The 18,042-nt window shown below is 42.0% G+C and overlaps 1 protein-coding gene across 6 annotated transcripts in view; it reads right to left on the minus strand.

Moving 5' to 3' along the window:
* Window positions 1-837: 837 nt before the first annotated feature.
* The window catches only part of dnajb6b (DnaJ heat shock protein family (Hsp40) member B6b), a 38,578-nt gene continuing 21,373 nt past the window's right edge, over window positions 838-18,042 (minus strand). For all 6 annotated transcript variants that reach the window (XM_080854921.1, XM_080854920.1, XM_080854923.1 and 3 more), the window contains 3 exons: window positions 17,427-17,497; window positions 5,034-5,192; window positions 838-2,857 (listed from right to left, as the gene is read on the minus strand). In XM_080854921.1, coding sequence (XP_080711047.1) covers window positions 2,757-2,857; window positions 5,034-5,192; window positions 17,427-17,497 — 331 coding nt within the window. In that variant the 3' untranslated portion in view covers window positions 838-2,756. The remainder of the gene's footprint in view (window positions 2,858-5,033; window positions 5,193-17,426; window positions 17,498-18,042) is intronic.

Genomic DNA, 18,042 nt, shown 5'->3' on the forward strand with positions numbered 1-18,042 from the left:
AAGGAAACTTTATCACATTTAACGGCATGCATGAGACTCCAGAGCAAATTCCGAAGAGATTCTACGGATACCTGGGGACCCTTTAACTTTCTGCTGTTTCCCCCTAGCACAGTGCACAAACACGGACATAAATACAGAATCCCTGGACCTTAAAAAAAGTCAGATTCTTCTTCCAGAGGACTCCCGTATTGAGGTTCCTCATCTGTGCAAAAATGCTTTTGGGAAAGAGTCTTTCTGTTCTGCAGTTCGAAGCAGGGGAAATAAATAAGTGCTGAAACAGTTTTGAAATTGAAAGCAATAGAGAGAGTGGAGCCATCACACCCATGCTGTTTAATTAAGCCCACAGAGAGTTGTGTCAAGGAACCAACGGCCAAATGACTCGGTGGGTCATGTGCATGTTTCAAGCAATATGAATAATACAACATAGCCCCAACCAAGCCGTCCTGAAATAAATGGAAAATGTCGCCACCTTCATGGTTGAGCCGTTGACAGAGTAATCCGAGGGTGTGCAGGGTAAGTGGGCTTCCTTATTCTTTCTTTTTATTTCGCCCCGGCTTTCTTATTCTTTTCTTTTTTTTCACTTTTCTTTTCTTGGGTCCATAAAAAAGTAAAAATCCATTTGCCATCCTGGTCCACTGGTCCAATTAATAAATGAATGGAAATGCAGAATGCAAATCACAAATGGGGTTATTCATTTTCAGTTTTAGAAAATGTACCATTTGACTGATGTTAGAGAAAACAAACCCTTTTTTCTGTGTTACAAATATATAACAAAAGTAATGATTTACTCAAGTACTGTATCTGCAGTGAACAAACACAATCTGCTGTCTTTTTCTTCAAAGCTTTATTATGCAGTTATAGAAAATAATTGTTTCCAAAAAAATATGTCCACCTCCTCACATCCCAAAGAATGTATGCAAAGGCCATTCACTATACAGCACAACAAACATGTTGATCAGCTCAAAATGCAAAACACAAAATGAAATCTTCATTTTCTTCATGGAGTTACAATATCATCCTACCGTGTAGCTCTTAAAACAAAAGACCAAGCATCTTCATCAGTTGAGATTACATGGAAATTCATGCAGTTCTTTGATTTATTATTTCAGTCATGAAGGACCACTAAAATATTACAGCAGAAAAATATGCCCCCAATACATCTTCCCTTTATCAGTCCTTGTGCTTGTGAGTGGTTTCAGCTCAGTGTTGCACAAAAACAGATTCCTAGCCGCAGTAGACCACACACCTGATGAATGCTGACGTAAACTCAGGACAAATAACATTACAAACGTTTAGTTTCCATACAGCTAGATGGATCCAGATCAGTTTAGCCAATTAAATAGCATTCAATGTCAAGAGGTTTGCTTCTGCTTCGAACAAGGTTCCTGGCCTCTATCCAATGTTAGTTTAATTTGACAACACACAACCCTAAGAGAGATTACCTCCAAGTTAATGGCCACAACCCTAATGGATGTCCATTTATTTCACAAAGATCTTCTCTTTTTATTTCTGTCTTATTTCAAAGTTGGCTTCTTCACCGTCACACACCACTATGACAGTCAAAGCTGCTCTCTATTTTTATCACACAGAAGCCTCTGGCTGTCTAAAACAGGAGGGCTTTTATTGTCCGCCATTGATTTCTGCTTCTTTCCCTTTGGCCTGAAATATTGATACAGCGTTTAACGTGGGGGTGGAGGACAGCACGGTGACAACTTGTTCTCTCACTTACCCGCATAAATAATGTACAGCGTTCTACCTTTTCTCACTCTCTCTCTCCCTCTCCTGCTCCTGACTTCTCTCTCCCTTTGCTTTAGTCAGGGGCCGTGACTCTCCCTGATCTTTGACCTCATTGGCCAGTCCCTCTCTGAGGGCTGGGCTCATCGGATCTGTCGTCAGTCCCTGTCTTTTTCATTTCTCACTTACCCCACGACCCACCCAGCACCCCAACCATCGTCACCATGTTCCAAACCGCTCGTCTACTCCGTGACCACTGAAAGACTAATACAGCTAACAGAGGAAATACCCCATCATTTACATTATCCAATAAGGCTTAAAGTCTTACTGTTATGAATTTGAGTAAGTGAAAGTGAAGTTTTTCTGAATGACTTGTTTCTGACACTGAATACTAAATGAGACTGTGAAGATTCGTGTTCTTTGAAGGATCTTCATGTTCTCATTTGTTTGTCTGAAAGTAATTGTTTTCTATATGGCTCCTAACTCGGATAGCAGCAGTGGCCTTGTATGTGCCCTTTCTATTCCGTGTCTGTCCACGTGAAATGTTAACACCACACACAAAAAACTATCATCCAAACACACATTAACACAACTGGTTAAAAGGTTGCGCGCAGGAGAGACGCGAGCCCTCTCCACTGACATCTCCTTTAGGGTAATTAGAGGCGAAGATACATTCATGAGGAAAACCATCACACATTCAGGAAAACAAAACATGAGCTCATGAGAATTGGAAGTGGCCTTGAGAAGTAACTACATATTCAGGCTTAAACTGCTGAACAGGGGCTCTAATGGACAAGGAGAAAAGAGAGACTATTCCTGCATCTTAGAGGGATGTACAAATAATACTAGTAAATACATAAGGGGGTGAGATAGCACTGAGGCACTGGCATATTGTGTGTTTGTGTGTGTGTGTGTGTGTGTGTGTGTGTGTGTGTGTGTGTGTTTGAGTGTGTGTGTGTGTGTGTGTGTGTGTGTTTATCTCCTCTTCTTTGCGAAGGATGTAACAGTGACCATGGCTTTCTTCAAAACCACGCACCAATCCGGGGAGCCAATCGGGATGTGCGTTTCTTTTTAGTCTCTGTATCTTTCAACCACAGTTTCTTCCTCCTGGAATCAAAGAATCCTAAAGGATGAAAGTCATGTCAGAATTAGGGATGGGTATCGTTTGGGTTTTTTCCGATACCGGTACATAACCGATACTTTTAAAACGATACCGATGCCTAAACGGTGCCAGAACCGATACTTTTTTTTTTTTTTTTTTTAATTAAAGACATTAGGCTTATTTATTGCCAAGGCAAATAGTTTTCTTCAAATTTAACAATATATTAACTGTTTAAGGTATACTATAAATAAAAATAAATACAAAACAATTGGCTTCAAACCTTTTAACTTCAACTATGAACAATATATTAACTTATAACAACTGTTTACAGTATACTTAAATAAATATAAATAAATACATAACACACTCTGTACACACACTTCACACTTCAGTAATACTTTTGCAGAAATATGAGCATGTTTGCCTTCAGAGTAAAAAAAAATATTAATTAGTTTGCATTTATTTAAACCCACTGGTTTCGTGAATGTGTACTGCCCCTTTAAGAGTTTAGCTTCAGGGCCTCTTGAGTTCTCTCCCCCATTTACACGCAATTTTGCACGTCTCGCTGTTTGAATCTTTTTGTGCGAAATACAGCCACACTTTTGATCGTTTACCTTTCGACATGTTCTCCGTTATATTGATGGCTAGCTCTGTTTGTGCTTGCTCTGTGCAAGGCTGCCTGCTCTTCGCTGTCAGACTGTTGCAATGTTATTGTAGCGTCCGAGTGCTCTCTTAAGAACTCACATTGAGAAGGAATATCTTTGGATGAGACGGTAGCTCTCCGTTTAATAAAGCGTATCCAACTTCTGCTTAGAACAACCACACTTATCTTGAAACCGAAACCACACGCAAGTCAACCCATTATCATGGCAACTACTCAACACAAATCTCGTTTCCACTAGTCCCATACAGAATGCAGCGTGAGCGACACAGGCGAGAGTCTACATTGGGAGATGGAGCAGTTTTATATGTGCCCCACGAAATCTGTTAGCAACACAAAAAAGTATACAGATCGTACTCAGAAAGATCTACGCCACTAACATTACATCTCGTTAGCTATCGCTAGTTTTGTTAAATTATAAAAATTTAAATTAAAAAAAAAAATAAAAATAAAAAAAAAATCTGCTCAGGCACCGAAAGGAAGCACCGAAATCTGCGTTGCATTTCGGTCCGGGTAGGTGTCGGTTGTATGGAACCGGTGCCGTATTGGTACCGGTTGTCGGTACCCAACCCTAGTCAGAATCATGGAGTGCGTACCTTCAGATATGCAACATCAACACATCAGGAAAAGTGAGAACATGCTGACTTACCTTAGCTTAGAGTTCACATTAACCTTTAATTCACTACTATAATTACAACGTATACACCAATTTGGAATAGCAGATTTGGTGTGATTTAAAGCCGGTTGAGTGATTCGACTGGATCTATTTGTAAGGTCATAATATTAAAAACCTGGCAGCCTGCCAGTTACAGTATTCCATTACTGTGGTAGAATATTCCACTTATATCCCACACAGCATCATTTCCCATCCCTTTCCTGAAATATTGCTTTTAAAAACATCCAATTCAGAGCTCACAAAGTTGAGATATTAGCTTGACTTCCCAAACGCAAAAGCTGGGTTACACAGCAAATAATGTACCAAAACCCTAAGTTTACTCAAGAGCACTTCAAATCTCAAGGAAAGCTACCTAAAATCTCATTAAGAACATCAAAGAGACTGGAGAACATGACCCCCTGATGTGAAATGTAAGACATGACACATTTTACAGCGTCTTCTGTCCAACAACTCCATAGGGAGGAAATCCCTTTTAAACTCCTGCCAGTGAGTATCCAAATGGGGTGTCTTTGCTAGAATATTTAGAGGCAAATTCAAAAGGCAAAATTAGCCCTAAATTGAGTCTCTTTATAGAGGATGGGCTTCTTGCTTCTCTTTTAACTGACAGGCATTCATACCTCAATTACCTGTTGGTGCTGTTTCATTCATAGTGTTCATAACATGTTGTTCGTGATCTTTTTCTGAAGAAAGTGCATCTGTTTTATACTGCTGCCTTTCACTTTATGCAAAGTGCTCACTGAGGCTAATACAGAATTAGCTGAGAGCGCAGCAGGGGCCCACTGGAGGCCTAGCCTGCTCTTGCCACCCCCTACACCCTAAACTACTTCCCTGTGGAGTTAAGGTCATGTTGGGGGGCACACCTCTGGCGAGTCCCAGGCTCTGTAGGCCTCTCTCCTCCTCCTCTTCAGGGGGGTTCTGGGCGCTGCTCCTCAGATAGCGACCGTGGGAGGCCGGGGCGGGGAGCGAGTTCTGCCGCCAGCGATGAGGCTCTTCTTCCAGGGCATTTTCATCAGCTACATCTGTGTGTACAGAGACCAGTGACTTGTATGCATGTGTCTCTATTTGTGTGTATACATACCATTTGCACAGGGTGAATATCAGTGTTTATGTGTGTGTGTGTATACATACCATTTGCGCAGGGCGAATATCAGTGTATGTGTGTTTGTGTGTGTGTGTGTGTGTGTATACCAGTGCGCAGATATTAATTTGTACGCTTGTATGGTGTGAATGTTTGTGTTTACAAACGGTATAATTTACCAAATCTCTCTGAACAGGTTTTGGGCACCCTGTGTTAGGATGTATTTCTGGATGTGTATTTCAGTCAGAAAGCTTCATGTAAAAGCAATGAAATATCACCATATTAATGATATTACTGAATGTTAATGAGGCAGTGGGGTAAGTGCTTCTTCTTAAGGTTTCACAATCACATACACACACACACACATACACATACACACACACACACACATACACATACACATACACATACACATACACATACACATACACATACACATACACACACGCATACACATACACACACATACACATACACATACACATACACACACATACACATACACATACACCCACCCCCCACACACAAACACACACACACAGGCTGTCTTCCATAGTGTCTGATTATTATCATGTCACTTATATTTCCACCAAACCTTGGCTCTGGATAAACTTTAAGAGCGGTGAATACTAAATAGTCAGGAGACAAGCCGTTTTTGACAGGTGTCTCAACAGGTTTACACAACTGCTTTCCTCTCTCATGCAGAACACTCCTGCATTTATCTAGCCACGTCCATGACATCGAAGCACAATCAGGGGGCCAAAATGAGAAGCATCGCCTATTATCAAAGCGTCATTCAGACAATAACAGCAGCACTAGACTCGTTTGTATACTCGCGCAAAAACACCGGGGAGAAATGTACAGAAAGTTCAAACATCCCCTCCGGCAAAGCATCTCTCTCGCTTTCTCGCTCATAAGACCTGCCGTATATTCCATTCATATTTCATGTGGCACGCTTTTATTGTGATTAGTCATGTAAATAAAATGAGATTTCTTTATTCTTTTCTCTTGGTAATTTACATTTATATTGAATTAGCGTCGGAGAGGGCTGAGAGTGGAGGGGGTGATTACGCCAGGAGATTACGGGCAGATTTCATCGCCATTGTGTGGTGTAATTAAAGAGGGAGAGCCGAAGAAAGGAGACAGATGCTCCCGTGCCGAACCTGTTTTCATTACCAAAGAGGTCCATACTACCTCTAGAAAACCACTCCCTCTGCATCCTCTTCCACTCAGTCTCTCTCCTCTCAGCCCTCCCCCATAATGTCTCCTCAAAACACCAGAGTTATTATTCATATTATGAACATTTACAAGTCAAGCCTTTGACAAACCATGTCACTTGAGACACATCAAAACCGAAGCCAGAGCCATCAGATTCACCTACAAATAACAGGTTAGCGAAAGCTGATAGGATGATCTTGGGATGAAGGAATAACACTTTGATATTCTCACTTCATCCCTGTGGATAGAAAACAATGAGGAATTTACTAAATGAATGAAATGCTGTCGGTAAAATTAACATGTCGATTATGCAATAAAAGTCTTATGAGCTGCCAGTTCATCGGTACACTGTGCTCATGGCTATTCAAAAATGTGGCCTTTGCATTTTAAAAATTGTAGGACTTTAAATCTTTTTTTATGTTCATATTCACAAATTAGACTGTTATCAAAACAAATAGATCTGACTAAAATAAGCTTTTCCTGCTTGCTTATATAACAGTTGAGAACAGCTACCTACAAAATAACAAGGGTTCCAGTCATTTAAAAATAAACTCACTAATTTGCAAGCCTTCGAATAAGCCCTTGGCAACTCATTGTTTGTGCTGTCTGTTTAGCCAGCTGCCAACAACAGTGGACAATATATAACCTGCATCATCAGGGCATCACAGCCCAACATCATGGGATTCATAGTTGGCCAGTGCTTCGGACAGATATATAGCCCATACACCTATGCATATATGGTACCCCCATGTGTGTGCGAATGTAAGGCAATGTCTTGGTGTGATATTCTTCGTAGCTCTCGGGTGTGGGGGGGGGGTAGGGGGGCTTGGTGTCGTGAGCGTTGCACAGTAACATCCTCCCTGCTCCCCCGCGCCCAGATGACAGAGCCTTCCTCTCTGCTAATAATGTCATCCATGGCATGGCCACGGCCGGCTCAATTTGCGCTCTCCTTCCACAAGCCATGTCACCTCCACGACTGTCTGCACAAAGATGTGACAGAGACTACAATCAGGGATCTGAACTGTTGATTGTATGAAGGAAGAGGGTGATGGAGGGGAAAGGAAGGAATGGCACGAGAGAGAGAAGACAACACTGGGCGAAATGAGGGAGAGACAGAGAGAGGCGTAATGAGCCTCGTCAAACAGAGACAAAGGCAACCTGGCAAGACTCAATTTACCTCTCCGGATGAATGGAGGTCTTATTACCACGGGGTCAGCCACTGCGACCCTGTAAATTCGCAGTCCATTACTGAAGGCACACGGACACCCACACAGCGGTACCTCCTTCCCTCTCTCTCTCTCCCTTGCTCTCCAAACCCTCCCCTCCCTCTCTCTCTCTCTCTCTCTCTCGCTCTCTCTCTCTCTCTCTGTGTGTGTGAGAGAGAAAGAGAGCACAGCCCCTCTCGTCAAGGTATCCAAACCCCATCACAGTGTCTAAATCCCAGTCAGGGAATTGGAAACAGAAAATGAGTGTCGCTCGTTCTTAAGTATCCTCCGCAAAACATTCAAGTGGAAGCAGGTCCTTCTCTGACAGCCTTGAATAACAAGCAGTGTTTGTTTGCCCGTGAAAGGCAGTGCTGGCGGTCATATCAGATTTTGAATTTTAAGACATGAAAATGAAAACAGAAAGTCATTCTAAAACCATACGGTCCTTCTCCACAGGGAGAGCAAAGCGGATGCTTTCCAAAGGGGCGTCCACTCCTTTTTTTTCTGATCAATATTTGTTTCTATTATATGTGGTTACCTGGGAGACAAGACTTAAAAAGAGAGAACGGGAGAAAGAAAAGGGGAAAGAGCATAATCCATTATCATTTAATTACTTTAAACAAAAAGCTTAAAAAAATCAAACAGCAATAATGATAATGAGATCTTTTAATAGGCCCAGTCATGAAGAGGAGGGCTGCTTTTATGCTTCGGATCAAAGCGGTGCTTTAATTTCAAGTACAAAACACGGACCATGTCCCAGACTCATTCTCCATGCATGGATTTGCAGCCTTTGTGCTCTGTGTGATTTTGTTTATTCGGGTCGTGCTGAAAGTGAGGCCAATGAATAGGCTCTATATTTAGATTGGCGGAGGTTGGTTGCCAGAGGAAACAGACACACACACACCTGACAAGACCGAGCCAAGCCTGGTGATTGGCATTCTGACCTCGGATTAGTTCCAACTAGACGACCATCACCAGATGAAGCTCTCATGAGCTGGTTCAGTTTGCAGTAAAAAATAAAAAAATAAAAAAATGAGCTGCTGTTATAAGGCAGTGTGTTTCCTCTCGTCTCTGATTCATAATATACAGTACATGTTTAGCCTTGCAACATTCAGCTCCTCAAGAAAAACATCATTGCGGTTCTCTCAAAGCAATGGAATGATCATACCGTTATGTGCACATTTCATTCATGGTTGTCATCATACTGGTTGTAACTGCAGAATGCATTTCCTCCTAATATAGTTGTATACCTATGAGCCTATTTGTGTTCTTCTACACTTCTACATGCTTGTTACTATAATAATGATGATTATTCAGAGCCAGTCGGCTGTTCTGTAATATGGGTCTAGCCACCTTCATGGCCTTGCTGAGGAACCTTACTTTTAAGTTTATGTGTCGGCTGGACCGCTCTTCAAATGTTATAATTGATCTGATGACAGACCCTGGCCGCAGCTCTGTCAAGTACACATCTAAGATCTGGGAACACTGACATACCGGTAAGTGCCTTTTTTTTAGCCCTTCTTTCCTTGTGTATTTATATGTATTTATGATTGTATGTATGTATGTATGTATGTATGTATATTTATATGTCATTTATTGATTATATGTATTGTGCATCTTCCATGTGGGCCTTGGTGTATTATTATCAGAGCCCAGGCTTGGAATGGCAATATGGCACATGCCAGATGGGCCAGCCTCAGCCCACCTAGTGCGCCGAAAGGCCACCAGGCAGCAATGTGAGGGAAAAAATTGTGAGAAAATATTCGAAACTGCCGGTTGCAGCCCACTTGAGCAAATTACGGATACTGGATTCAAAATATGGATTTTGGTACGCATAATGTTACCATATACGATTGTAGGGGGTCAGAGCACTCCTGTTAGCTGTAGCTGTTTTTCTGTGTACAATTTTCACGTCATTTCCCTCTAGAAATATAATTTTGAATGCATCATTCACTGTAGTTAGCTAGCTGGCTAGCTGAACTGAACATATGACAAGATGATTTTAGAAATGTTGACACTGGAGAAGCCTATGTACGCTGTGAATATCGCCCACACCAACTAAGAGCGTGAACATATGGCAGTGCTCTCTGTTCTAAGTTACTCCTCTTACAGGGTGACAAGACCTCCCTGTTTTTGGTGGCATTTCCCCAGCAGGAACTGTCCCCAGAAATGTCGCCGTTTTTAACTATGAATTTAACAGACCGGACAGATGTCTCGTGCTTGTTTTGGCCAACAGAGGGGGCTGGTTGCTCACTATTGCAGCTAAATATCACCGTTCCTCTTCTACTAACCACTTGCTTGCCTAGTTTTAGAGAAAACTGCAGTGTATATACCCCAACCAAAAAATAGCAAGTGTCAAAGAAATCAACAACATGACCATACATTTTCAAGCCAGGAGGAAACCTACAGATTAAAGCACGGGAGGGGTTAGGGGATTTAGGATTCGTAGGCTACTCGGTGATAAGTAGCCTAGTTGATTTGTAAGCATAGACCTTTTTTTCAATGCATCACTTTTTCATACGTTGAAAGCAGACGTCTCTATCTTCCCATAACTGAAGCTAGCCCAGTTAAATAATACAAATATTAAGATCATACAACCACTGAATCTTTTGTGGTAAACAAAGCTATCCATGTCACATCACGCACCTGACACAAATGCACACACACACTACACTCAGTGTTGTTTCACGCTAGACTTTTCAGACCCTTTAAGCAACATTATTTCGAAAAAGTGACGAGCGACAAATCTCAAACTTTAATAACTACCATATTATATCAGTCGGCCTTCACCATAGTTTATTACACTACAACAGTTGCTATGGTCAAAAAAATATGAAACTGGAACTGTACCCCTATTTTATTTCATAGATAGTGAAAATATTGAATATTTGAATGATATATCGACCTGCCGATCTGAACATGCTCTGGTTTTCAATTCTGGACACCTTATCTTGTTATATTGCTAGTTTTGTTAATGTTGACTTAACTTATATTTGTCTTTATTGATGATTTATGGATAATATAGTTTTTAATTCCTTTTTATTTACATTGAAAATGGAAGATGAACAATTTGAGTAAATGCTCCATGTGTTCTTTTATTAAAAAACAGCAGCAACCAAAACGTAGGCTACTCAAAAAAGAAGCCACGTCCCGCATGTTGCAGAATACACACAGTAGGCTACACAGTTTGTGCCAGTACTGTGACCAACTGTACATGCTGGATATGCAAAATGCATTTTATCTGCATTGAAAATGTTTTGAGATCTTTTAAGGGAAAGAAATAATATTTTTAGCATAAGGTGCGATATTTTCCATGTTTGATTTGGATGCAATCCATAAGTAATCCTAGAGTATTCAGATAAGATTGTGTTTTTGTAATCCCTTTACATTAGTAATTCAATAAATTGCTAGGTAATTTGTATATTTAGTGATGGACTACATTTCAAAGTAATCTTAACTCTGAACAAAACATGATCCCATGCGCCTCAAACTTGTATGCATTACTGTGATATGTGATACTGGAATCATCTTGTAGCCTAACTAACAAAGCAGCTTTACTAATGTTACGCAAACAATCTAAACTGTGAGTTTAAACAGGTGCTGAGAAACATTATACTGACTCAGAGCATTTGTCCCCAACCTAATATAAGGGCACCCTTGGACAGTTCCATATTCACATTTAACTACAGCCAACCAGCAACAGAAAGCAGAGGCAGCACCTTCAGAAAATGAACCACACCAAGAGTCAGTGACCTGGTAACTGGCTCCCTGCCAGGGTTGCGAGGGGAATACTTACTCCTCTCACATAAACGCCGCTATTCAGCGACATTGAGGATCACCACCAAAAAAAGCCGCGTCAGCATAGGCAGTAAGGAGCTTTACTTTTGCGCTCTCTCCCCGTCGACCCCCATAACTCCATATCTTCCCGTAGCCACACCGTCCGGTGCTGTGGCCTGAGCCGAGATAGCGGGGGCTAGAGCCATCGCTTGAAGGAGCTGGCGCAAAACCGGATCTTTTCCAAACCGCCTATACACTATCAGTCTCATCTTTCATAAGGCAGCCAGGGGGCCCAGACACAGCCGGGCGTTGATGAGCGTCGTGTCAAGGAACCGTCCGGCCTGTCGAGGACGCACAGGCTTCATTACTGAATGATAAGAGTTTTGTGTTGCATGAGACAAATTTGAAAGTGTCAATCTTGAGTCTCAATATTTGCCTCACTTCGACCGCCGGTCCTAGAAATTAACTCCCGAGGTCTTACAGGTGATCTTATTCGCAGGAGTGTCGGTGGGTCATAATGATTCCATTATAGGCCTATTTCCCTTAAATTGTGTAGCCTATGTATAGCCTTCTACAGGTAGCCTACAGTTGTGGAGACAGATGTCATTTACCTAATTTAATGTTATGTCTTAAGATCCTGTCTAACTTGATGCGATGAAACCCACAGACAATGTGTGATGGCATCAGTATGTTACGTTCGAAATTACATCTTGCGTCTCGATCTCTGTGATAGTTAAGACAGAACTGTTTTCTCGGGCACAGTTGCCCAAGATTTTGACTGCACAACTGATGCATTTTGGCAGGAACTCAAGTAGGCCAACAGGTGGTTGTGATGACTGATTTCCGAACTAGATCCAAGTACAATTATTGCACACAATATTTTATATTCCAATTGCCTTATCAAATAGTAGCCTATTAGAAGGGGTCGGCCGGGGACAATTGTAACACCACAATCAGTCGCAACCAGTGAAATGAAATAGTTTAGCCACTGCTGCGAAATTGTGAAACCCTTGGTTTGAAATGTTGTAATCTCACTGGCAAATAATCCTTGTCCACCACTAGTTTGGTCTGGATAATGCAAGGCTGTTGCAATAAAATTGTCATCGGCCACTGTGACCGCTGTCTCCGACACCTGGCATTCACAGCATTTAGATGAAAGTTTGAGAAAGACTTAAAAACACATGTAATTGAGCACATTAGCGATATCGAGACAAAAGATGTAGGCTATGCTGCATAGACCTGTATGTTAAATCGAAAGGTGTCACTTATGCCAACATTTTGAACAAGATAATAACTATGCACAACTGTAGCCTACCTGGTCTCCCCTAATAGATTGTACTTTCTTTGATTTAGAGAAGTAACTTTGGAGATATTTTTCAACATGAAAACACAACAGCGTGGGAAGGTGAAGAGCTAGTGACGCTGTTTCTTTGGCACACACACACACACACACACACACACACACACACACACACACACACACACACACACAAAACTGGCTAAAGCTCTGTCAATGTTTCTTCCGCCATGCTGCTGTCAAAACTGGACAAGAATTCTAATGTGAGCAGGTGGTGGGTGACGTCCAAGTCGAAAACCAGGGAGAAACAGCACCATCTATCGTAAACCTCTGATCAATCGCGTATTGAATTCGTTCTAGAGTAAAAGTAATGACACTCTGTAGTCTGGATTTAAAGTGTAGTGTTGTGCTCTAAATAGCACTTACATGAAAATGTAAAACATTCTTAATGACCAGGTTCTGACTAATTTAATTAGGCTATTCAATGATGTTCAGAGACAGACAAATAAACATCGATGACAGAGGTTGTCACTACACATACTAACTGATGTAGCATTCGATTCTACAGCCATTGCCAAATATCTCTGTATCAAGTCTGTATCACTTTACCTAAAGAAATCATATTAAAAAAAGCTATGCAATTAACACGTTCAGATCAAAGGCTGCATTTAGAGCTTTACGCCAGGAGAGGGAGGCATTGTACTATGAAAAGCTCACTAGCGCAAACATGGCTTCTGCCAAATACCATCAATGTCAACACAATCTGCTAGCCCTCTATCTGTTTACATCAAACACAGTCTGTAGAATTCACACATAAAGGTCAAATTCACTTAAAAGCGATAAATCTTATCAGCAATCCATGCAGAACAGGCCAGTGGAGCACCTGTCTGTGTGTTTGAGCTGATGAGATGTGCTGTGATGTGCTAATCCCTTTCTGCTGGAACTCTCTCTCTCCCCCTCTCAACACACTAACAAACCCGGACACACACACACACACACACACACACACACACACACACACACACACACACACACACCCCGTGGGATTATAATCTCCCTCTTGGTTGGACTGATGTTAGTCCAACACCTATAAACCCTATGTTTATGGCATTCAGAATCAAAGGTATGTTGTGATAATGCTGGAGTAAAGGAGCCATCACTTATAGAGGTGGGTTAGGGCCCTGTTTTATCACACTGAATGAGAGCATTTCCTAATTGATGGGGCTCAAATTCAAAGGGCAGGCAGTGTGTCCCCTGTAACCGGATGCAGTTTTGATAAAAAATGCATTGAAGGGACCTTCTGGCAATCTCCCCCAGCAATCAGCAGCGGGCAAGGGCATTTCCCTCTCTCTCTCTCTTCCTCTTCCTCCCCCACCTTCTCTCCCTCTCGCCCTCAAACACAAGCTTAAGCTTCACGCTCACAAAAATGTACTGCGAGCAGAGTAAACAAACTGACTTCTGGCACATTCCACAAGACTGGTGTGTATTTGTGTTATGCTTCCTGTGCAAGCGCTTGTCTCCTTTTTAAACACACACGTATTTCTCTCCTTGAGCCCTCTAGCTACAAGTCATGCATCGCTAGCTATAACAGCCTCCACCCTCTTTATAGTCAATGCCATGAGGGGCTGTTAGTCACAGCCAATAGCCTCGGTAGATAGCATCTGTGGGCAGGAAGCTGTGAGAACAAACAGTGCAACAATGGGCTCAGAGCTGTGGCCTGTGCAGGGTTTTAATCTTGCACATTTTGCACATCCATGATTTACGTTCAAAGTTACGCAACGCTAATCAAGTCTTTGGCATGAGAAGGTTCAGGTACAGGTACAGGTACAGGTTGAGGCATGCCCCCGCCCACATTATGAAGCCGTCAGAAACTCAGAACTCTTCCTGCAGTGGCATGGTGGGGGCCAGAGGCAAACCACACGCTTTTCAATCAAATGTAGAATTCATCCTGCTTCATGTGATGTTTAAAGACAGGCCAAATGAGAGAGAGCGGTTCAGCGCGCGGCTCTAAATCTGGGCAGAACGCCTTGTTTAGGAGCAGAGTTAAGAGGTCAGACAGGACATATTTTACACACACACACACACACACACACACACACACACAGGCTTGTTTAGGAGCGGAGTTAGGAGGTCAGACAAGACACGGGTGAAGAGCTGGGGAGAGCTAGGAGGAGACACGGCTCATTCAAAAATGTCATCACATTCTCTAACCCTAAGAAAACAGACACACACACACACACACACACACACACACACACACACAGAGAGACTACCTCAGACCAGTCTACGACAGATACTTTGCTAAACAGACATAGATGAACACACAGCACACAAAAATGTATCCACAATCACACTATCGTTTTGACAGGACATAGTACACACACATTTGGACTGAATTACACTGTCAACACACACACACACACAGTGGTAGTGACCAGAAAGAGTTTCACCACCACAGTGACTACTAGTGCTAAAGCAACAGTAAGATGTTTGGTCAAAAACTAACAATCTAACCAATAAAAAGGCATAAAAAACCAACAGCACAGCTAGCGCTCATGTCTTTTGACTATATAATGCTATGACAGCTCTTTTTTTACATATTCGCAGGGTTGTCCGACCCAGACCACAGAACTGCACATTTCATGGCCTAGGTGGCTAGTTGGAAAGACCGGTGTGTTTATGTCCTTCACAAGATGAAATACCATAACAATTAATTTGAAGAAAAATACCAGAACTAGTTGCTTTTAAAAAACATGCATCAAAAAATGGAGGCTAAGTAAACCCTGATCTCAAAGGCTACACCCAAAACCGCCAGGCAAGAGGCCGTTATTAAGAGTAATAAATGGACGCTGGCTGTAGGGGAGAGGAGACAGAGCTTGCTCTGTTACACCACTGGGCATTCAGTTTGCACTCAAGCGCATAGAAGCCGTTTGGATGGTATTAAAAGAAAATTAAAAAAACAACACCACACACACACACACACAAACACAGTGGTTACTGTTTAACTAGCACAGAAGTCACCTTTAAAGTTCTATGACTTCTCGATGATGCACATACCCTTTGGCTTATATGATTTCAATGTCATCCTCATCAAATCCATTTTTGTTCTCGTCTCGGTCAAATGTTTGCTGGATCCAACCCCAATGCAGCAAATCAGTTACAGAGGTGACCATGAGGAATAACAAGAGGACTAAAAATGTCGACAGTTAGTGAAGCAGTGACCTGGAAGTTCAGTGAGTTTGTGGAGGTGATGTTGCAGTGAGCAAACCGTTTTATTTCATGGCAGGTGTTTTAGTGTGGCTTTGTGTTAAGACACACCAGTGAGCAGGCTCAAACACACACACACACACACACACACACACACACAGTCAACACACACATTAGAGAAGCATGTTTTAAAAGTGACATCACCAGATTTGACACAATCATCACACAGACAGCGTGAGTGCAACAACCCCCAAAAGGGTGAAAACTGAGATTTATTGATCCATTGTGAAAATCTTTGTTTTAGTTTTTTTTTCACTACTTGGATTTTCTTTACAAAGTACATAAATCCCCTTTGTATGCATTTGTTATAACACATTTAAATACTATGTCTCTAATATTCTCAGTTCTTGGTTTGAGGTTATGATGTACTTACAATGAAAAAAACAAAAAGTGTCACCGGCAATCATGCAGAAATGAAAAACACTCTTCCATCCAAAACATACAATTAGAAAAAAAGCCTTAATAAAATAGAGTAATAATGCATTTTAAACACTCCTAAATTAGTAATAATCTAGTAGCACGTACAAATGGAAAGTTGCTAACACCAGTTAGGAGGCTGTGGTCGGGTTTAAATATTAGGGCAGAATGGGGGTTAAGACGTCCAAGTCAAACAGGATTAAACTATCCCAGATGAGATGAAAAGCAAGGCAAAAGGCTCCTTCAGATGCACAGCGTGTGTGTCAGCCCAAAAAGGCAATGTGCTCTTCGAGAGATAAGGGAAAGAGCTGTTACACAGCTGAAGTGTGAGGAGCAGGAGGGGAAATAAAAACCAAAAATACAAAACCAGAAGGGAAGTTCAAGAGAGCTCCTGTGGTCCTAGATAGACAATGGTCCCAAAAGAATGTTCATCATAATAATAATACTAGTAATAATAATAATTGAATAACTATAACGACGACAAAAGCTACCATTTCATTTTCACCCATCCTGCTGGTCTCTCGTGGTGATCATATAAGTATCTCCAGCGAAAAACACAGGTCCAGTTCATAGAAGGAAAGAAACTGCACTGGTCTACTGTATGCATTTCAGCGAGATAGAGAGATAGAAAGAGCTATGGAGAGAGAGAGAGAGGGAGAGAAAGAGAGAGAGAGAGCGAAATAATGACAAAAGAAGTGTAGGAGAGAGAGCATAGAGAGAGATAGAGCGGTATAGACAGGTGGAAGGTGCAACAGAGGAGGAATAAGCAAGAGAGAGAGAGAGAGAAGCATGGAATACCTGTGTTATACCTTTGTGCGAGTGTGTGAGTGTTATGTGCAGTTATCAGTTCCATTGGTTGGTCGGTCGGTGTCGGGCTGAGGTCAGGGGTTGAGTTGAGTTGGTGTTTGGGTGAGTGGTGGTGGGGTGTCTGCGCTGCGCTGTGCCCCACGCCCTGCGTCTCACTTGCTATCCAGCCTGAGCATCTGCTCCTTACCGTTGACAGTGAGCGACTTCAGCTGGCCGTCCTCCTCCACCTCCACGCGCTCCTGCCCGTTCTCCATGATCCTGAAGGAATTTTGATGAATGTTTTTTTTATTTTACATTTTCTAAATGTTGACAGATTTGAGCCTTGTATATATATGTGTAAATAATTATTTGTCACTCAAATCTGATAATTATAAAACCCTGTTGTTGTGATTGACTGCGCACCTGAAAAGAACATAGAATCTTCTGATGGCCCAGATCTCAGATTGTAAGTAAACAATGGTCTGTTCCGTTTTCCCTACCTACCGTACCTACCATCCTTAGTGTGAGTATGTAGGGTGTTCCGTTTCCAGATTTCCCATTTCCGCGTCGAAAAGAAGTATACCCAAAGGACCCGTATCTGTACTCATAACGGTCCAAACGCTGAGTGTGGAAGCAGGGTACACTGTCCATTCTCAACGGCCGCCATCTTGTCAACGTAGCGGAAGAGGCGGACCCAGGCAGAGCCGCTCAGCTCGAAAAAGACGAACGCGGGGCTTGTCGCGATCGTAATTTCCGGTAAGTGCACCACGGAGTATTAGATTTGGAACAGCACTCACCTGCTGAGAATCTGCGTACCTAGTGAG

Source organism: Sprattus sprattus, assembly GCF_963457725.1.
Source record: "Sprattus sprattus genome assembly, chromosome: 17".
Lineage (NCBI taxonomy): Eukaryota > Metazoa > Chordata > Actinopteri > Clupeiformes > Clupeidae > Sprattus > Sprattus sprattus.